The sequence below is a fragment of the Somniosus microcephalus genome, chromosome 21, assembly GCF_052327205.1.
Source record: "Somniosus microcephalus isolate GS21.2 chromosome 21, FLI_Smic_1.0, whole genome shotgun sequence".
NCBI lineage: Eukaryota > Metazoa > Chordata > Chondrichthyes > Squaliformes > Somniosidae > Somniosus > Somniosus microcephalus.
In genome coordinates, this window is record NC_141007.1 from 12,031,235 (window position 1) to 12,048,649 (window position 17,415).

General features: G+C 45.7%; 1 protein-coding gene across 3 annotated transcripts in view; it reads right to left on the reverse strand.

Annotated features, from left to right (window-relative positions):
- itgb4 (integrin, beta 4) overlaps positions 1–17,415 on the reverse strand; it is a 181,584-nt gene that overhangs the window by 55,379 nt on the left and 108,790 nt on the right. For all 3 annotated transcript variants that reach the window (XM_085963248.1, XM_085963247.1, XM_085963246.1), the window contains exons 24-28: positions 15,532–15,680; positions 15,021–15,200; positions 13,946–14,094; positions 11,004–11,211; positions 7,710–7,846 (exon numbers count right to left, since the gene is read on the reverse strand). In XM_085963248.1, the coding sequence (XP_085819374.1) occupies positions 7,710–7,846; positions 11,004–11,211; positions 13,946–14,094; positions 15,021–15,200; positions 15,532–15,680 (823 nt within the window). The remainder of the gene's footprint in view (positions 1–7,709; positions 7,847–11,003; positions 11,212–13,945; positions 14,095–15,020; positions 15,201–15,531; positions 15,681–17,415) is intronic.

Below are 17,415 nucleotides of genomic sequence, written 5' to 3' on the forward strand. Positions count from 1 at the left end.
TTATCCCACGTTAGTTATGTTGCCCAGATACTTATCCCACACGTTAGTTATATTGCCCAGATACTTATCCCACGTTAGTTATATTGCCCAGATACTTATCCCACACGTTAGTTATATTGCCCAGATACTTATCCCACACGTTAGTTATATTGCCCAGATACTTATCCCATGCGTTAGTTATATTGCCCAGATACTTATCGCACACATTAGTTATATTGCCCAGATACTTATCCCATGCGTTAGTTATATTGCCCAGATACTTATCCCATGCGTTAGTTATATTGCCCAGATACTTATCCCACATGTTAGTTATATTGCCCAGATACTTATCCCACACGTTAGTTATATTGCCCAGATACTTATCCCACGTGTTAGTTATATTGCCCAGATACTTATCGCACACATTAGTTATATTGCCCAGATACTTATCCCATGCGTTAGTTATATTGCCCAGATACTTATCCCATGCGTTAGTTATATTGCCCAGATACTTATCCCACATGTTAGTTATATTGCCCAGATACTTATCCCACACGTTAGTTATATTGCCCAGATACTTATCCCACGTGTTAGTTATATTGCCCAGATACTTATCGCACACATTAGTTATATTGCCCAGATACTTATCCCATGCGTTAGTTATATTGCCCAGATACTTATCCCATGCGTTAGTTATATTGCCCAGATACTTATCCCACATGTTAGTTATATTGCCCAGATACTTATCCCACACGTTAGTTATATTGCCCAGATACTTATCCCATGCATTAGTTATATTGCCCAGATACTTATCCCATGCGTTAGTTATATTGCCCAGATACTTATCCCACACGTTAGTTATATTGCCCAGATACTTATCCCACACGTTAGTTATATTGCCCACTTATCCCATGCGTTAGTTATGTTGCCCAGATACTTATCGCACACGTTAGTTATATTGCCCAGATACTTATCCCATGCGTTAGTTATATTGCCCAGATACTTATCCCATGCGTTAGTTATATTGCCCAGATACTTATCCCACATGTTAGTTATATTGCCCAGATACTTATCCCACGTTAGTTATATTGCCCAGATACTTATCCCACATGTTAGTTATATTGCCCAGATACTTATCCCACAAGTTAGTTATATTGCCCAGATACTTATCCCATGTGTTAGTTATATTGCCCAGATACTTATCCCATGCGTTAGTTATATTGCCCAGATACTTATCCCATGCGTTAGTTATATTGCCCATATACTTATCCCACACGTTAGTTATATTGCCCAGATACTTATCCCATGCGTTAGTTATATTGCCCAGATACTTATCACACATGTTAGTTATCGCACACGTTAGTTATATTGCCCAGATACTTATCCCACACGTTAGTTATATTGCCCAGATATTTATCGCACACATTAGTTATATTGCCCAGATACTTATCCCACACGTTAGTTACATTGCCCAGATACTTCTCCCACACGTTAGTTACATTGCCCAGATACTTATCCCACGCGTTAGTTATATTGCCCAGATACTTATCCCACACGTTAGTTATATTGCCCAGATACTTATCCCACACGTTAGTTATATTGCCCAGATACTTATCCCACACGTTAGTTATATTGCCCAGATACTTATCCCACGCGTTAGTTATATTGCCCAGATACTTATCCCACGCGTTAGTTATATTGCCCAGATACTTATCCCACGCGTTAGCTATATTGCCCAGATACTTATCCCACGCGTTAGTTATATTGCCCAGATACTTATCCCACACGTTAGTTATATTGCCCAGATACTTATCCCACACGTTAGTTATATTGCCCAGATACTTATCCCATGCGTTAGTTATATTGCCCAGATACTTATCCCACACATTAGTTATATTGCCCAGATACTTATCCCACACGTTAGTTATATTGCCCAGATACTTATCCCACACGTTAGTTATATTGCCCAGATACTTATCCCACACGTTAGTTATATTGCCCAGATACTTCTCCCACGCATTAGTTATATTGCCCAGATACTTATCCCACACGTTAGTTATATTGCCCAGATACTTATCCCACACGTTAGTTATATTGCCCAGATACTTATCCCATGTGTTAGTTATGTTGCCCAGATACTTATCCCACACGTTAGTTATGTTGCCCAGATACTTATCCCACACGTTAGTTATATTGCCCAGATACTTATCCCACACATTAGTTATGTTGCCCAGATACTTATCCCACACATTAGTTATATTGCCCAGATACTTATCCCACGCGTTAGTTATATTGCCCAGATACTTATCGCATACGTTAGTTATATTGCCAAGATACTTATCCCACACGTTAGTTATATTGCCCAGATACTTATCCCACACGTTAGTTATATTGCCCAGATATTTATCCCACACGTTAGTTATATTGCCCAGATACTTATCCCACACGTTAGTTATATTGCCCAGATACTTATCCCACACGTTAGTTATATTGCCCAGATATTTATCCCACACATTAGTTATATTGCCCAGATACTTATCGCACACGTTAGTTATATTGCCAAGATACTTATCCCACACGTTAGTTATATTGCCCAGATACTTATCCCACACGTTAGTTATATTGCCCAGATACTTATCCCACACATTAGTTATATTGCCCAGATACTTATCGCACACATTAGTTATATTGCCCAGATACTTATCCCATGCGTTAGTTATATTGCCCAGATACTTATCCCACACATTAGTTATATTGCCCAGATACTTATCGCACACATTAGTTATATTGCCCAGATACTTATCCCATGCGTTAGTTATATTGCCCAGATACTTATCCCACACGTTAGTTATATTGCCCAGATACTTAGCCAACACATTAGTTATATTGCCCAGATACTTATCCCACACGTTAGTTATGTTGCCCAGATACTTATCCCACACGTTAGTTATATTGCCCAGATACTTATCCCATGTGTTAGTTATGTTGCCCAGATACATATCCCACACATTAGTTATATTGCCCAGATACTTATCCCATGCATTAGTTATATTGCCCAGATACTTATCCCACACGTTAGTTATATTGCCCAGATACTTATCCCATGTGTTAGTTATGTTGCCCAGATACATATCCCACACATTAGTTATATTGCCCAGATACTTATCCCATGCATTAGTTATATTGCCCAGATACTTATCCCACATGTTAGTTATATTGCTCAGATACTTATCCCATGCGTTAGTTATATTGCCCAGATACTTATCCCATGCGTTAGTTATATTGCCCAGATACTTATCCCACACGTTAGTTATATTGCCCAGATACTTATCCCATGTGTTAGTTATATTGCCCAGATACTTATCCCATGTGTTAGTTATATTGCCCAGATACTTATCGCACACGTTAGTTATATTGCCCAGATACTTATCCCACACATTAGTTATATTGCCCAGATACTTATCGCACACGTTAGTTATATTGCCCAGATACTTATCCCACACGTTAGTTATATTGCCCAGATACTTATCCCACACATTAGTTATATTGCCCAGATACTTATCCCATGCGTTAGTTATATTGCCCAGATACTTATCCCATGCGTTAGTTATATAGCCCAGATACTTATCCCACGTTAGTTATATTGCCCAGATACTTATCGCACACGTTAGTTATATTGCCCAGATACTTATCCCACACGTTAGTTATATTGCCCAGATACTTATCCCACACATTAGTTATATTGCCCAGATACTTATCCCATGCGTTAGTTATATTGCCCAGATACTTATCCCATGCGTTAGTTATATTGCCCAGATACTTATCCCACGTTAGTTATGTTGCCCAGATACTTATCCCACACGTTAGTTATATTGCCCAGATACTTATCCCACGTTAGTTATATTGCCCAGATACTTATCCCACACGTTAGTTATATTGCCCAGATACTTATCCCACACGTTAGTTATATTGCCCAGATACTTATCCCATGCGTTAGTTATATTGCCCAGATACTTATCGCACACATTAGTTATATTGCCCAGATACTTATCCCATGCGTTAGTTATATTGCCCAGATACTTATCCCATGCGTTAGTTATATTGCCCAGATACTTATCCCACATGTTAGTTATATTGCCCAGATACTTATCCCACACGTTAGTTATATTGCCCAGATACTTATCCCACGTGTTAGTTATATTGCCCAGATACTTATCGCACACATTAGTTATATTGCCCAGATACTTATCCCATGCGTTAGTTATATTGCCCAGATACTTATCCCATGCGTTAGTTATATTGCCCAGATACTTATCCCACATGTTAGTTATATTGCCCAGATACTTATCCCACACGTTAGTTATATTGCCCAGATACTTATCCCACGTGTTAGTTATATTGCCCAGATACTTATCGCACACATTAGTTATATTGCCCAGATACTTATCCCATGCGTTAGTTATATTGCCCAGATACTTATCCCATGCGTTAGTTATATTGCCCAGATACTTATCCCACATGTTAGTTATATTGCCCAGATACTTATCCCACACGTTAGTTATATTGCCCAGATACTTATCCCATGCATTAGTTATATTGCCCAGATACTTATCCCATGCGTTAGTTATATTGCCCAGATACTTATCCCACACGTTAGTTATATTGCCCAGATACTTATCCCACACGTTAGTTATATTGCCCACTTATCCCATGCGTTAGTTATGTTGCCCAGATACTTATCGCACACGTTAGTTATATTGCCCAGATACTTATCCCATGCGTTAGTTATATTGCCCAGATACTTATCCCATGCGTTAGTTATATTGCCCAGATACTTATCCCACATGTTAGTTATATTGCCCAGATACTTATCCCACGTTAGTTATATTGCCCAGATACTTATCCCACATGTTAGTTATATTGCCCAGATACTTATCCCACAAGTTAGTTATATTGCCCAGATACTTATCCCATGTGTTAGTTATATTGCCCAGATACTTATCCCATGCGTTAGTTATATTGCCCAGATACTTATCCCATGCGTTAGTTATATTGCCCATATACTTATCCCACACGTTAGTTATATTGCCCAGATACTTATCCCATGCGTTAGTTATATTGCCCAGATACTTATCACACATGTTAGTTATCGCACACGTTAGTTATATTGCCCAGATACTTATCCCACACGTTAGTTATATTGCCCAGATATTTATCGCACACATTAGTTATATTGCCCAGATACTTATCCCATGCGTTAGTTATATTGCCCAGATATTTATCGCACACATTAGTTATATTGCCCAGATACTTATCACACACGTTAGTTATATTGCCCAGATACTTATCCCATGCGTTAGTTATATTGCCCAGATACTTATCCCATGCGTTAGTTACATTGCCCAGATACTCTCCCACGCGTTAGTTATATTGCCCAGATACTTATCCCACACATTAGTTATATTGCCCAGATACTTATCCCACGTGTTAGTTATATTGCCCAGATACTCTCCCACGCGTTAGTTATATTGCCCAGACATTTATCCCACACGTTAGTTATATTGCCCAGATACTTATCCCACACATTAGTTATATTGCCCAGATACTTATCCCACGTGTTAGTTATATTGCCCAGATACTTATCCCACACGTTAGTTATATTGCCCAGATACTCTCCCACGCGTTAGTTATATTGCCCAGATACTTATCCCATGCGTTAGTTATATTGCCCAGATACTTATCCCATGTGTTAGTTATATTGCCCAGATACTTATTCCACGTGTTAGTTATGTTGCCCAGATACTTATCCCATGCGTTAGTTATATTGCCCAGATACTTATCCCACGCGTTAGTTATATTGCCCAGATACTTATCCCACACATTAGTTATATTGCCCAGATACTTATCCCACACATTAGTTATATTGCCCAGATACTTATCCCACACGTTAGTTATATTGCCCAGATACTCTCCCACGCGTTAGTTATATTGCCCAGATACTTATCCCATGCGTTAGTTATATTGCCCAGATACTTATCCCATGTGTTAGTTATATTGCCCAGATACTTATCCCATGCGTTAGTTATATTGCCCAGATACTTATCCCACGCGTTAGTTATATTGCCCAGATACTTATCCCACACATTAGTTATATTGCCCAGATACTTATCCCATGTGTTAGTTATATTGCCCAGATACTTATCCCACACATTAGTTATGTTGCCCAGATACTTATCCCACATGTTAGTTATATTGCCCAGATACTTATCCCATGTGTTAGTTATGTTGCCCAGATACTTATCCCACACGTTAGTTATATTGCCCAGATACTTATCCCATGTGTTAGTTATATTGCCCAGATACTTATCCCACACATTAGTTATGTTGCCCAGATACTTATCCCACGCGTTAGTTATATTGCCCAGATACTTATCCCACGCGTTAGTTATATTGCCCAGATACTTATCCCACACATTAGTTATGTTGCCCAGATACTTATCCCACACGTTAGTTATATTGCCCAGATACTTATCCCACACATTAGTTATGTTGCCCAGATACTTATCCCATGTGTTAGTTATGTTGCCCAGATACTTATCCCATGCGTTAGTTATATTGCCCAGATACTTATCCCACACATTAGTTATATTGCCCAGATACTTATCCCACACATTAGTTATATTGCCCAGATACTTATCGCACACGTTAGTTATATTGCCCAGATACTTATCCCACACATTAGTTATGTTGCCCAGATACTTATCCCACACGTTAGTTATATTGCCCAGATACTTATCGCACACATTAGTTATGTTGCCCAGATACTTATCCCACACGTTAGTTATATTGCCCAGATACTTATCGCACACATTAGTTATGTTGCCCAGATACTTATCCCACACATTAGTTATATTGCCCAGATACTTATCGCACACGTTAGTTATATTGCCCAGGTACTTACCACTCACATTAGTTATATTGCCCAGATACTTATCCCACACATTAGTTATATTGCCCAGATACTTATCGCACACGTTAGTTATGTTGCCCAGATACTTATCCCACACGTTAGTTATATTGCCCAGATACTTATCCCACACATTAGTTATGTTGCCCAGATACTTATCCCATGTGTTAGTTATATTGCCCAGATACTTATCCCATGTGTTAGTTATATTGCCCAGATACTTATCCCATGTGTTAGTTATATTGCCCAGATACTTATCCCACACGTTAGTTATATTGCCCAGATACTTACCACACACATTAGTTATGTTGCCCAGATACTTATCCCATGTGTTAGTTATATTGCCCAGATACTTATCCCACACGTTAGTTATATTGCCCAGATACTTACCACACACATTAGTTATATTGCCCAGATACTTATCCCACATGTTAGTTAAATTGCCTAGTTAGATATGCTGCCCAGTTGGTCTGTCGAGGTATTATACAGTTTTACTTTTCGGTTCCAGTGCTCCGTGCCCATGTGTCCCACGCCAGCCCCGGGTCTCTCCCTTGCTCCCTGCCCGATCCTTGTTGTGCTCCCTTTGGTTTATCCAACTGGAAGACTGTAATGTCTTCTGAGATTCTGTTTTTAACAGTGAATATTGATGAGCGTCTAAAGGTTTTACAGTGGTGACACTGTATGGTCTAAACTGACACTGGATGTGGTGGGCAGTGTCCAGGACTGGTGGGTCGGGTACCCCTGGCACGGTGCGTAGCCTTACCTTATACCCTGACGGTTCACCCAGGTGCGGGCTCCAATTCACCCGGATCCTCTGGCTGTCGATTGGATGAGCTTTCAGATTGAGAGGTGGGGAGTCAATTAGAAGGATAGGCTGGTTGAGATTCATCATTTGCTTCACTGTAACATTAGACACAAGGATGCATTAATAAATAATCTACGACTCTCACCCCCCCGAGTCAGTCAGCCGTCTGATTATAGAAGCATGCCCCAGTGGGTTCCGCACTCTGTGAAGTTCCTTACGAATCTCTCCCATTCCCCTGACTGGTGCACTCTGAAAGAGCAGAACTAAACACATCCAATTCTGTGGCGCAAAATGCAACTAACGCAACCCCTTTCCACACACGAACGCAGATACACACACACATATCTGTCACTCTAAACAGCACTAAAAGTCTCATCAAAGGAGTCAAGAAAAGGAAACTCTAACAATGTAAGGAGTTCCTGAGCTGTTGCTGTATTGGTTCTTTGCTGTGGTCGGCTCACTGACTCCCGATTGGTTTTGCACAGTGACAATCGTGAGGAAAGTTTGTCAGGTCATCTATAGGGAAGATCCCAAACTGGGTCCTCAGCCCCCGGCCGTGACACACCCAGGAAGTTTACCCCGGGAGGGGAGGTCACAGCTTACTGCGCGAGGGACAGGAGCCGGTGCAACATAAAAACAGTCAGAGAGGGGGCACTTGCTCGACTGGGTCCCCCAGATCCCCTCGAACTGGTACAATGTCAAATAGGTTCAGTCAGCTTGAGTCTTGAGTTACTGTAAGTATAACATGAAGTGGAATTCAACCGCCTTCCCTTGATGATCGCTGGGGTGGTCAAGTCTGGGAACAGCTGGGAGATGCTCCCAAGTTCAGCCCCAGACCAGGGTGGCAGTAGAAGCACGGCAGTTTGCCTCAGCACCTTCGGCCCAGGGAGGGAGCGAGAGCTGCCTGATGGAAAGAGAATGAGCGCGTGTGTGTACCTGCATGGGTGTGCCTGTGTATACACGTGTGTGTGAGGGTGTGCCTGTGTATACACGTGTGTGTGAGGGTGTGCCTGTGTATACACGTGTGTGTGAGGGTGTGCCTGTGTATACACGTGTGTGCGAGGGTGTGCCTTATACACGGGTGTGCCTGTGTATACACGTGTGTGCGAGGGTGTGCCTGTGTATACATGTGTGTGCGAGGGTGTGCCTGTGTATAGACGGGTGTGCCTGTGTATACACGTGTGTGCGAGGGTGTGCCTGTGTATACACGTGTGTGCGAGGGTGTGCCTGTGTATACACGGGTGTGCCTGTGTATACACGTGTGTGCGAGGGTGTGCCTGTGTATACACGTGTGTGCGAAGGTGTGCCTGTGTATACATGTGTGTGCAAGGGTGTGCCTGTGTATACACGTGTGTGCGAGGGTGTGCCTGTGTATACACGGGTGTGCGAGGGTGTGCCTGTGTATACATGTGTGTGCAAGGGTGTGCCTGTGTATACACGTGTGTGCGAGGGTGTGCCTGTGTATACACGGGTGTGCCTGTGTATACACGTGTGTGCGCCTGTGTATACATGTGTGTGCGAGGGTGTGCCTGTGTATACACGTGTGTGCGAGGGTGTGCCTGTGTATACACGTGTGTGCGAGGGTGTGCCTGTGTATGCACGTGTGTGTGAGGGTGTGCCTGTGTATACACGTGTGTGCGAGGGTGTGCCTGTGTATACACGTGTGTGCGAGGGTGTGCCTGTGTATACATGTGTGTGCGAGGGTGTGCCTGTGTATACACGTGTGTGCATGGGTGTGCCTGTGTATACACGTGTGTGAGGGTGTGCCTGTGTATACACGTGTGTGCGAGGGTGTGCCTGTGTGTACACGTGTGTGCGAGGGTGTGCCTGTGTATACACGTGTGTGCTAGGGTGTGCGTGTGTATACACGGGTGTGCCTGTGTATACACGTGTGTGCGAGGGTGTGCCTGTGTATACACGTGTGTGCGAGGGTGTGCCTGTGTATACACGTGTGTGCAAGGGTGTGCCTGTGTATACACGGGTGTGCCTGTGTATACACGTGTGTGCGAGGGTGTGCCTGTGTATACACGTGTGCGCGAGGGTGTGCCTGTGTATACATGTGTGTGCGAGGGTGTGCCTGTGTATACACGGGTGTGCGAGGGTGTGCCTGTGTATACACGGGTGTGCCTGTGTATACACGTGTGTGCCTGTGTATACATGTGTGCGAGGGTGTGCCTGTGTATACATGTGTGTGCGAGGGTGTGCCTGTGTATACACGTGTGTGCGAGGGTGTGCCTGTGTATACATGTGTGTGCGAGGGTGTGCCTGTGTATACACATGTGTGCGAGGGTGTGCCTGTGTATACACGTGTGTGCGAGGGTGTGCCTGTGTATACACGTGTGTGCGAGGGTGTGCCTGTGTATACACGTGTGTGCGAGGGTGTGCCTGTGTAAACACGTGTGTGCGAGGGTGTGCCTGTGTATACACAGATGTGCGAGGGTGTGCCTGTGTATACACGTGTGTGCGAGGGTGTGCCTGTGTATACACGTGTGTGCAAGGGTGTGCCTGTGTATACACGTGTGTGCGAGGGTGTGCCTGTGTATACATGTGTGTGCGAGGGTGTGCCTGTGTATACACGTGTGTGTGAGGGTGTGCCTGTGTATACACATGTGTGTGAGGGTGTGCCTGTGTATACACGTGTGTGCGAGGGTGTGCCTGTGTATACACGTGTGTGCGAGGGTGTGCCTGTGCATACACGTGTGTGCGAGGGTGTGCCTGTGTATACACGTGTGTGCAAGGGTGTGCCTGTGTATACACGTGTGTGCAAGGGTGTGCCTGTGTATACACGTGTGTGCGAGGGTGTGCCTGTGTATACATGTGTGTGCGAGGGTGTGCCTGTGTATACACGTGTGTGAGGGTGTGCCTGTGTATACACATGTGAGGGTGTGCCTGTGTATACACGTGTGTGCGAGGGTGTGCCTGTGGGTACATGTGGGTACACATGTAAGTGTGTATGCACTTGTTAAGTGAGGCGAGAATTGGACTCGCCAGCAGCGATGCCCCCCTCGGTTAAACAGCCTCCCAGCACTCACTGTGTGCAGCTCACACAGAAGAACAGCTGCTTGGGCACGGCCCGTCAACGGTCTGTGCCGGGGCCGAACGTAACCAGGAAGAGTTGACTCCTTGCAGGTGGGGGGTGGTCGGGGGTGGGGGGGGGGGTGGGGGGCGGGGAGCCAGGGCAGTGGTGTGACCGAGAAATGGAAAACAAAAGGCGCAGGAAGCAAAAGGGGTTAAGGAGTCAGTCGAACGCACCGCTCTCATCAGCGATGGTGACAGTGGTGCGGGGAAACTTCCCCAGCTTCGCTCCATTTCGGGGCTTGTAGAGCTCCATGAGGAACTGTTTGATCTGTTCGTTTCCCAGGAGGGAGTCAATCTCTGTTTGCTCCAGGAGTTTGACGGGAATCTCCTTGCGGGTCTCTCCGGGGAGGAACGTGACCTCGTTCTCTGTCGATACGTAATCCTGCAAGGGACAAAAAGCAAGAAGTGTGAAGTGATTCACTTTGGTAGGAAGAACAGAAAAACAGATTATTTTTTAAACGGTGAGAAACTTTCAAATGTTGGTGTTCAGAGAGATTTGGGTGTCTTCGTGCAAGAAACACAGAAAGCTAGCATGCAGGTACAGCAAGCAATAAGGAAGGCAAATGGCATGTTGGCCTTTATTGCAAGGGGGTTGGAGCATAAGAGTAAGGAAGTCTTACTACAATTGTACAGGGCCTTGGTGAGACCACACCTGGAGTACTGGGCACAGTTCTGGTCTCCTTAAGTGAGGAAGGATATACTTGCCTTGGAGGCGGTGCAACGAAGGTTCACTAGATTGATTCCTGGGATGAGAGGGCTGTCCTATGAGGAGAGATTGTGTAGAATGGGCCGATACTCTCTGGAGTTTAGAAGAATGAGAGGTGATCTCATTGAAACATACAAGATTCTGAGGGGGATTGACAGGGTAGATGCTGAGAGGTTGTTTTCACCTGGCTGGAGTGTCTAGAACTAGGGGGCATCGTCTCAGGATAAGGGGTCGGCCATTTAAGACTGAGATGAGGAGGAATTTCTTCACTCAGAGGGTTGTGAATCTTTGGAATTCTCTGCCCCAGAGGGCTGTGAATGCTGAGTCTTTGAGTATATTCAAGGCTGAGATCGGTAGATTTTTGGACTCTAGGGGAATCGAGGGATATGGAGATCGGGCGGGAAAGTGGAGCTGAGGTCGACGATCAGCCATGATCTTATTGAATGGCGGAGCAGGCTCGAGGGGCCGTATGGCCTACTCCTGCTCTTATTTCTTAGGGTGTAGGGCTTTATCAATAGAGGAATAGAGTACAAAAGCAAGAAAGTTATGCGAAACCTTTATAAAACACTGGTTAGGCCTCAGCTGGAGTATTGTGTTCAGTTCTGGGCCCCGCACTTTAGGAAGGACATCCGTCACGGCCTTGGAGAGGGTGCAGAAAAGATTTACTAGAATGAGGGACTTCAGTTACATGGAGAGACTGGAGAAACTGGGGTCGTTCTCCTTAGAGCAGAGAAGGTTAAGAGATTTGATAGAGGTGTTCAGAATCATGAACGGTTTTGACAGGGTAAATAAGGGGAAACTGTTTCCAGTGGCAGGAGGGTCGGTCACCAGAGGACACAGATTTAAGGTAATTGGCAAAAGAACCAGAGGGGAGATGAGGTAATGTTTTTATACAGCGAGTTGCTGTGATCTGGAATGCACTGCCTGAAAGGGTGGTGGAAGCAGATTCAATAATAACATTCAAGAGAATTGGATAAATACCAGAAGGGAAAAAGTTTACAGGGCTACGGGGAAAGAGAAGGGGAGTGGAATTAATTGGACAGCTCTTTCAAAGAGCCGGCACAGACACGATGGGCCGAATGGTCTCCTTCTGTGCTGTTTCATTCTGTGATTTGAAGATGACAGACAGTGGATACCCCGGGTCACAGGGAGACACAGACCTTGCCTTAGAACACACAGGAAACGCTCAGCACATCCAGCAAGCCATCCAGGCCCACGTACACACAGCACACACGAGACCAGAGAGAGAATAAGACATCCTGGAGCCTGGGCACCACGAATATTCTGGGCTCATCCACAACCATTACAGCCGACAAAGTACTATTTGAAGTGTAGTCACTGTTGTAATGTGGGAAACGCGGCAGCCAATTTACGCACAGCAAGCTCCCACAAACAGCAATGTGATGATGACCAGATAATCTGTTTTAGTAATGTCGGTTGAAGGATAAATATTGGCCAGGACACCGGGAGAACTCCCCTGCTCTTCTTCCAATAGTGCCATGGGATGTTTTACGTCCACCTGAGAGAGCAGGCGGGGCCTCGGTTTAACGTCTCATCCGAAAGACGGCACCTCCGGAATTACATTACAGGAAACTCTTTTTTATCTGGCACCGACGGGACCGGCGTGGTGCCGGTTGATCAAAAAGTCCGGATTACAGAGAGGTATACGTACCAAGGTACGAGAGCCCTGTACACGGCCACAGGTGCAGGAGCCCCGGTTACATGGCCACTAATATATAGTAAAACTTTCCTGAACCTACTCCTGAATTTTGCCGATTAAGAGAGATTTCTGGATATTTAGGTGCACAAAAACAGGCAATTCGGGCCCCACAGGTCAGTGCCGGTGTTTATGGGTCCACACGAGCCTCCTCCCACCCTACTTCATCTCACCTTATCGGTATATCCTTCTAGTCCTTTCTCCCTCATGTGTTTATCCAGCTTCCCCTTAAAGACATCAGTGCTATTCGCCTCAACTACTCCATGGGGTAGTGAGCACTCTCTGGGTAAAGAAATCCCTATTGGATTTATTAGTAAATAACTTATATTTATGGTCCCTAGTTTTAGACTCTCCCACAAGTGGAAACATCTTTCTACGTCTACCCTATCGAACCCCTTCATCATTTTAAAGAACTGTTTCAGGTCACCTGACAGTCTTCTCTTTTCTAGAGAAAAGGGCCCCAGCCTGTTCAATCCTTCCTGATACTGTAGTTCTGGTGTCATTTTTGCACCTTCTCCAATGCCTCAATATCCTTTTTATAATATGGAGACCAGAACTGGGCACAGTGCTCCAAGTGTAATATGGAGACCATATCATAGAAATGGTCACCGGTGGTAATCCTGGGCGGTGTAAGTGGTGGGGGCCGTACTTCTCTCGGGCTCCCCGAGCTATGTCACCGCATGTCAGCCATACCTTGCCATCCTTGGCGGTGAGATCTCTGGTCCTGTAGGAGACCTGCGTCCGTCCGTCCTCGATTATCTCCCGGAGCAGGGGGATTTTGGCCACTTTGTCCTGCCGCTGGTACGTGTAGGATGGCTGCAGGAAGGTGACGATGCTTTTAGCTACGGGCAAGAGCAGAAACACACGCGTCATACGGCGGCGGGATAAAACAAGCGGTGGGAATTTACCCACCCGTCGCCAGGGTTTCCGCTGAAGTTGTGGCAGCCTATCGGCAGGAGCAGCGCCCCCCCCCACCCCCCACAACCCCGAGGAAATTCCCAGCTTTTTAATGGAGTTCCCAGCACGTCTGCTGGTCCTGCTGGGAAGGGAGCGCGTGCAAGGGTGTCGGAGTGGGCACAGGCGCAGGCTCAGCTGCGATGCCTTCCGTGATCAAATGCCCTACCGGCACTCGCTGCCTAAACTCATCCATTGTAAATGACCACTTGCATGAGAGGCAATTGGTGCTCATGGACCCATAGCCCAGAGTCGGCAAGTTCGGGGGACGGGGCGGGGAAGAAGGTGGCCAACAACAACCTGACAGCTGGGCTCGGTGATGGCTCATTAGGTAATTACACCGTGTGGTGCGGCACTGAGACACACAGACCAGGTCTGATCCCCGGGGCTTTGCCGAGCTAACTAATCATTAGGAGCACCACGATCAGCCTCACTGCTCCTGCTTTAGGGAAGGGTTAGAGAAATATATATTTTGGACCAATATCCCCACTCCTGATCCCAATCCAGCAGCTCCTGCCAGATAGTGAGTACATATGCCAGCAGGCAAGGACAGAACTGTGCTCAGCTATGATGCCTTCCACAGTTGAATAGACTACTGTCCAGCCTCAGCCATGAAGAATGGCCATTACTGGAGGGCGGCCTTTTAGCACCTTCAGGAGAAAATGGGGGAAAATAATCTGGAGACCACTATGTCAATGTAAAGATGAATGGACAGAACTAAGAGGAACTAGAATAGGGTTTGAGTGGGGAGAACGACAGGGGCCCGAGCTGAGCCGGACAAATCTAGGCCGAGGTGAGATGCCCAAAGCCGTACCGGCTTCTTTGATGATGGTAATGTCCACGAATCGTTTGCCGATCTCTGCGTTCCCCAGTGGAACGTTCACGGCCTCCACTCGCAAATGCTTCTCATCATCGTCTTCATCCTTCACGAAGAGCGGGACCCGCACATCAATTGATTCGACCCCTTCCTGGAACTCCACCATCCCGTGAGCATCTGCCGAGAAGCCAAGGAACACAGATGGTGATTCCAACCCCAGCACTTTCAGACATCCTCCCTACACTCAAACACCTGCCTTTATACCTTAAATCCCTAGTGTAGGGACAGCCCTGAGGAGATACGTGAGCAGATTGAAATCCATTCAGATCACAGATCTCCAGCTATCATCTTCAGAATATGGAATTATAAGCTTATGGATAAATCTAGTGATCCACTTCATACAGTCAACTCCCAGCCCTAATGATCCACTCCATTCATCCCATTCCCAAATTTTCCTGAAGGTCCCATGGACAGTCGAGCGAGGTACGTTTTCCTGCTTTAATCTCACCTCGATCAGATGCCACCGTATAATAGCCGGGGATAACTTTCAGATCATTGAAGGCTCCCATGGTAACCTGTTGTTCGGTTAGTTTCACGATCTCTGGCTCTGCGGAGCGAGGGGCAGGTAGTTGAGTGTCGATGATAGTCAGGTCCTGCCTGTGGTGGAAAAATAGTCAGAATTACCAATCACGGACTTCAGTTCTGTGGAAAGACTGGAGAAGCTGGGCTTGTTCTCTGTGGCGCAGAGAAGGTTAAGGGGAGATTTAATGGAGGTGTTCAAAATAATATGGGGTTTTGATAGAGTAAATAAAAGAGAAATTGTTTCCAGTGGCAGGAGGGTCAGTAGTGAGGACACAGATTTAAGATAATTGGCAAAAAAAAGAGAGGGGAGATGAGGAGAATTTTTTTTACGCAGCGAATTGTTGTGATCTGGAATGCACTGCCTGAAAGGGTGGTGGAAGCAGATTCAATAGGTGGGACAGTAAGCTGTGAGGAGAACACAAAGGGCAGGATTTTCATTGGGCCGTGGAGGCGGGATTGGAGGCGTGTGGGGGGTTAAAATCCCGAAATCAGGGGTCCCGACCCCATCCCGCACCCAAACCCGCCTCCATGCCAGTTTCAAAGGAGGCGGGTACCCGCCCCGCACTGGGACCTGCCTACCCGAGGCAGGAAGGGATTAGTGCCAATTAACTGCCTGTTAACAGGTAGTTTTTAGCCTAATCCCTATTTTGAAGGTTGAAGTGTGGGATTCCCGACGGCTCCAAACCACGCCAAGTTAGAGGAGGCGGGCCGTCGGGTTGAAGGACTTGGAGGCGTCGAGATGTCGGTGTTCAGGTGAACATAAGAACATAAGAAATAGGAGCAGGAGTAGGCCAATCGGCCCCTCGAGCCTGCTCCGCCATTTAATAAGATCATGGCTGATCTGATCCTAACCGCCAATCTACTATCACAGAACCATCTCCTGAATCTAACAGAATTAGACACACGAAATAGGAGCAGGATCAGGCTACACGGCCCCTGGGCCCGCTCCGCTACCCACAGGGCCATGTCCGATCCAAACCTAGACTCATGTCCAAATTCCTGCCCGCTCCCCGTAACCCTTAATTCCCTTTACTTCTAGGAAACTGTCTATTTCTGTTTTAAATTTATGTAATGATGTAGCTTCTACAGCTTTTTGGGGCAGCATATTCCATGGACCTACCACCCTCTGAGTGAAGTAGTTCCTCCTCATCTCAGTTTTGAAAGAGCAGCCCCTTAATCTAAGACTATGCCCCCTAGTTCTAGTTTCACCCATCATCGGGAACATCCTCCCCGCATCCACCCGATCCAACCCCCTCACAATCTTATATGTTTCAATAAGATCGCCTCTCATTCTTCTGAACTCCAATGAGTAGAGTCCCAATCTACTCAACCTCTCCTCATATGTCCATTCCCTCATCCCCGGGATTAACCGAGTGAACCTTCTTTGTACTGACTCGAGAGCAAGTATGTCTTTTCTTAAGTATGGACACCAAAACTGTATGCAGTATTCCAGGTGCGGTCTCACCAATACCTTGTACAACTGAAGCAATACCTCCCTATTTTTATATTCTATCCCCCTAGCAATGAAAGCCAACATTCCATTGGCCTTCTTAATCACTTGCTGCACCTGCATACTAACCTTTTGAGTTTCGTGCACCAGGACCCCCAGATCCCTTTGTACTTCAGTACTTTCCAGTTTCTTGCCATTAAGATAATAACTTGCTCTACGATTTTTCCTGCCAAAGTGCATAACCTCACACTTTCCAGTGTTGTATTCCACCTGCCAAATCTCTGCCCACTTACTTAGCCTGTCTATGTCCCCTTGCAGGTTTTTTATGTCCTCCTCACTCACTACTTTCCCTCCCATCTT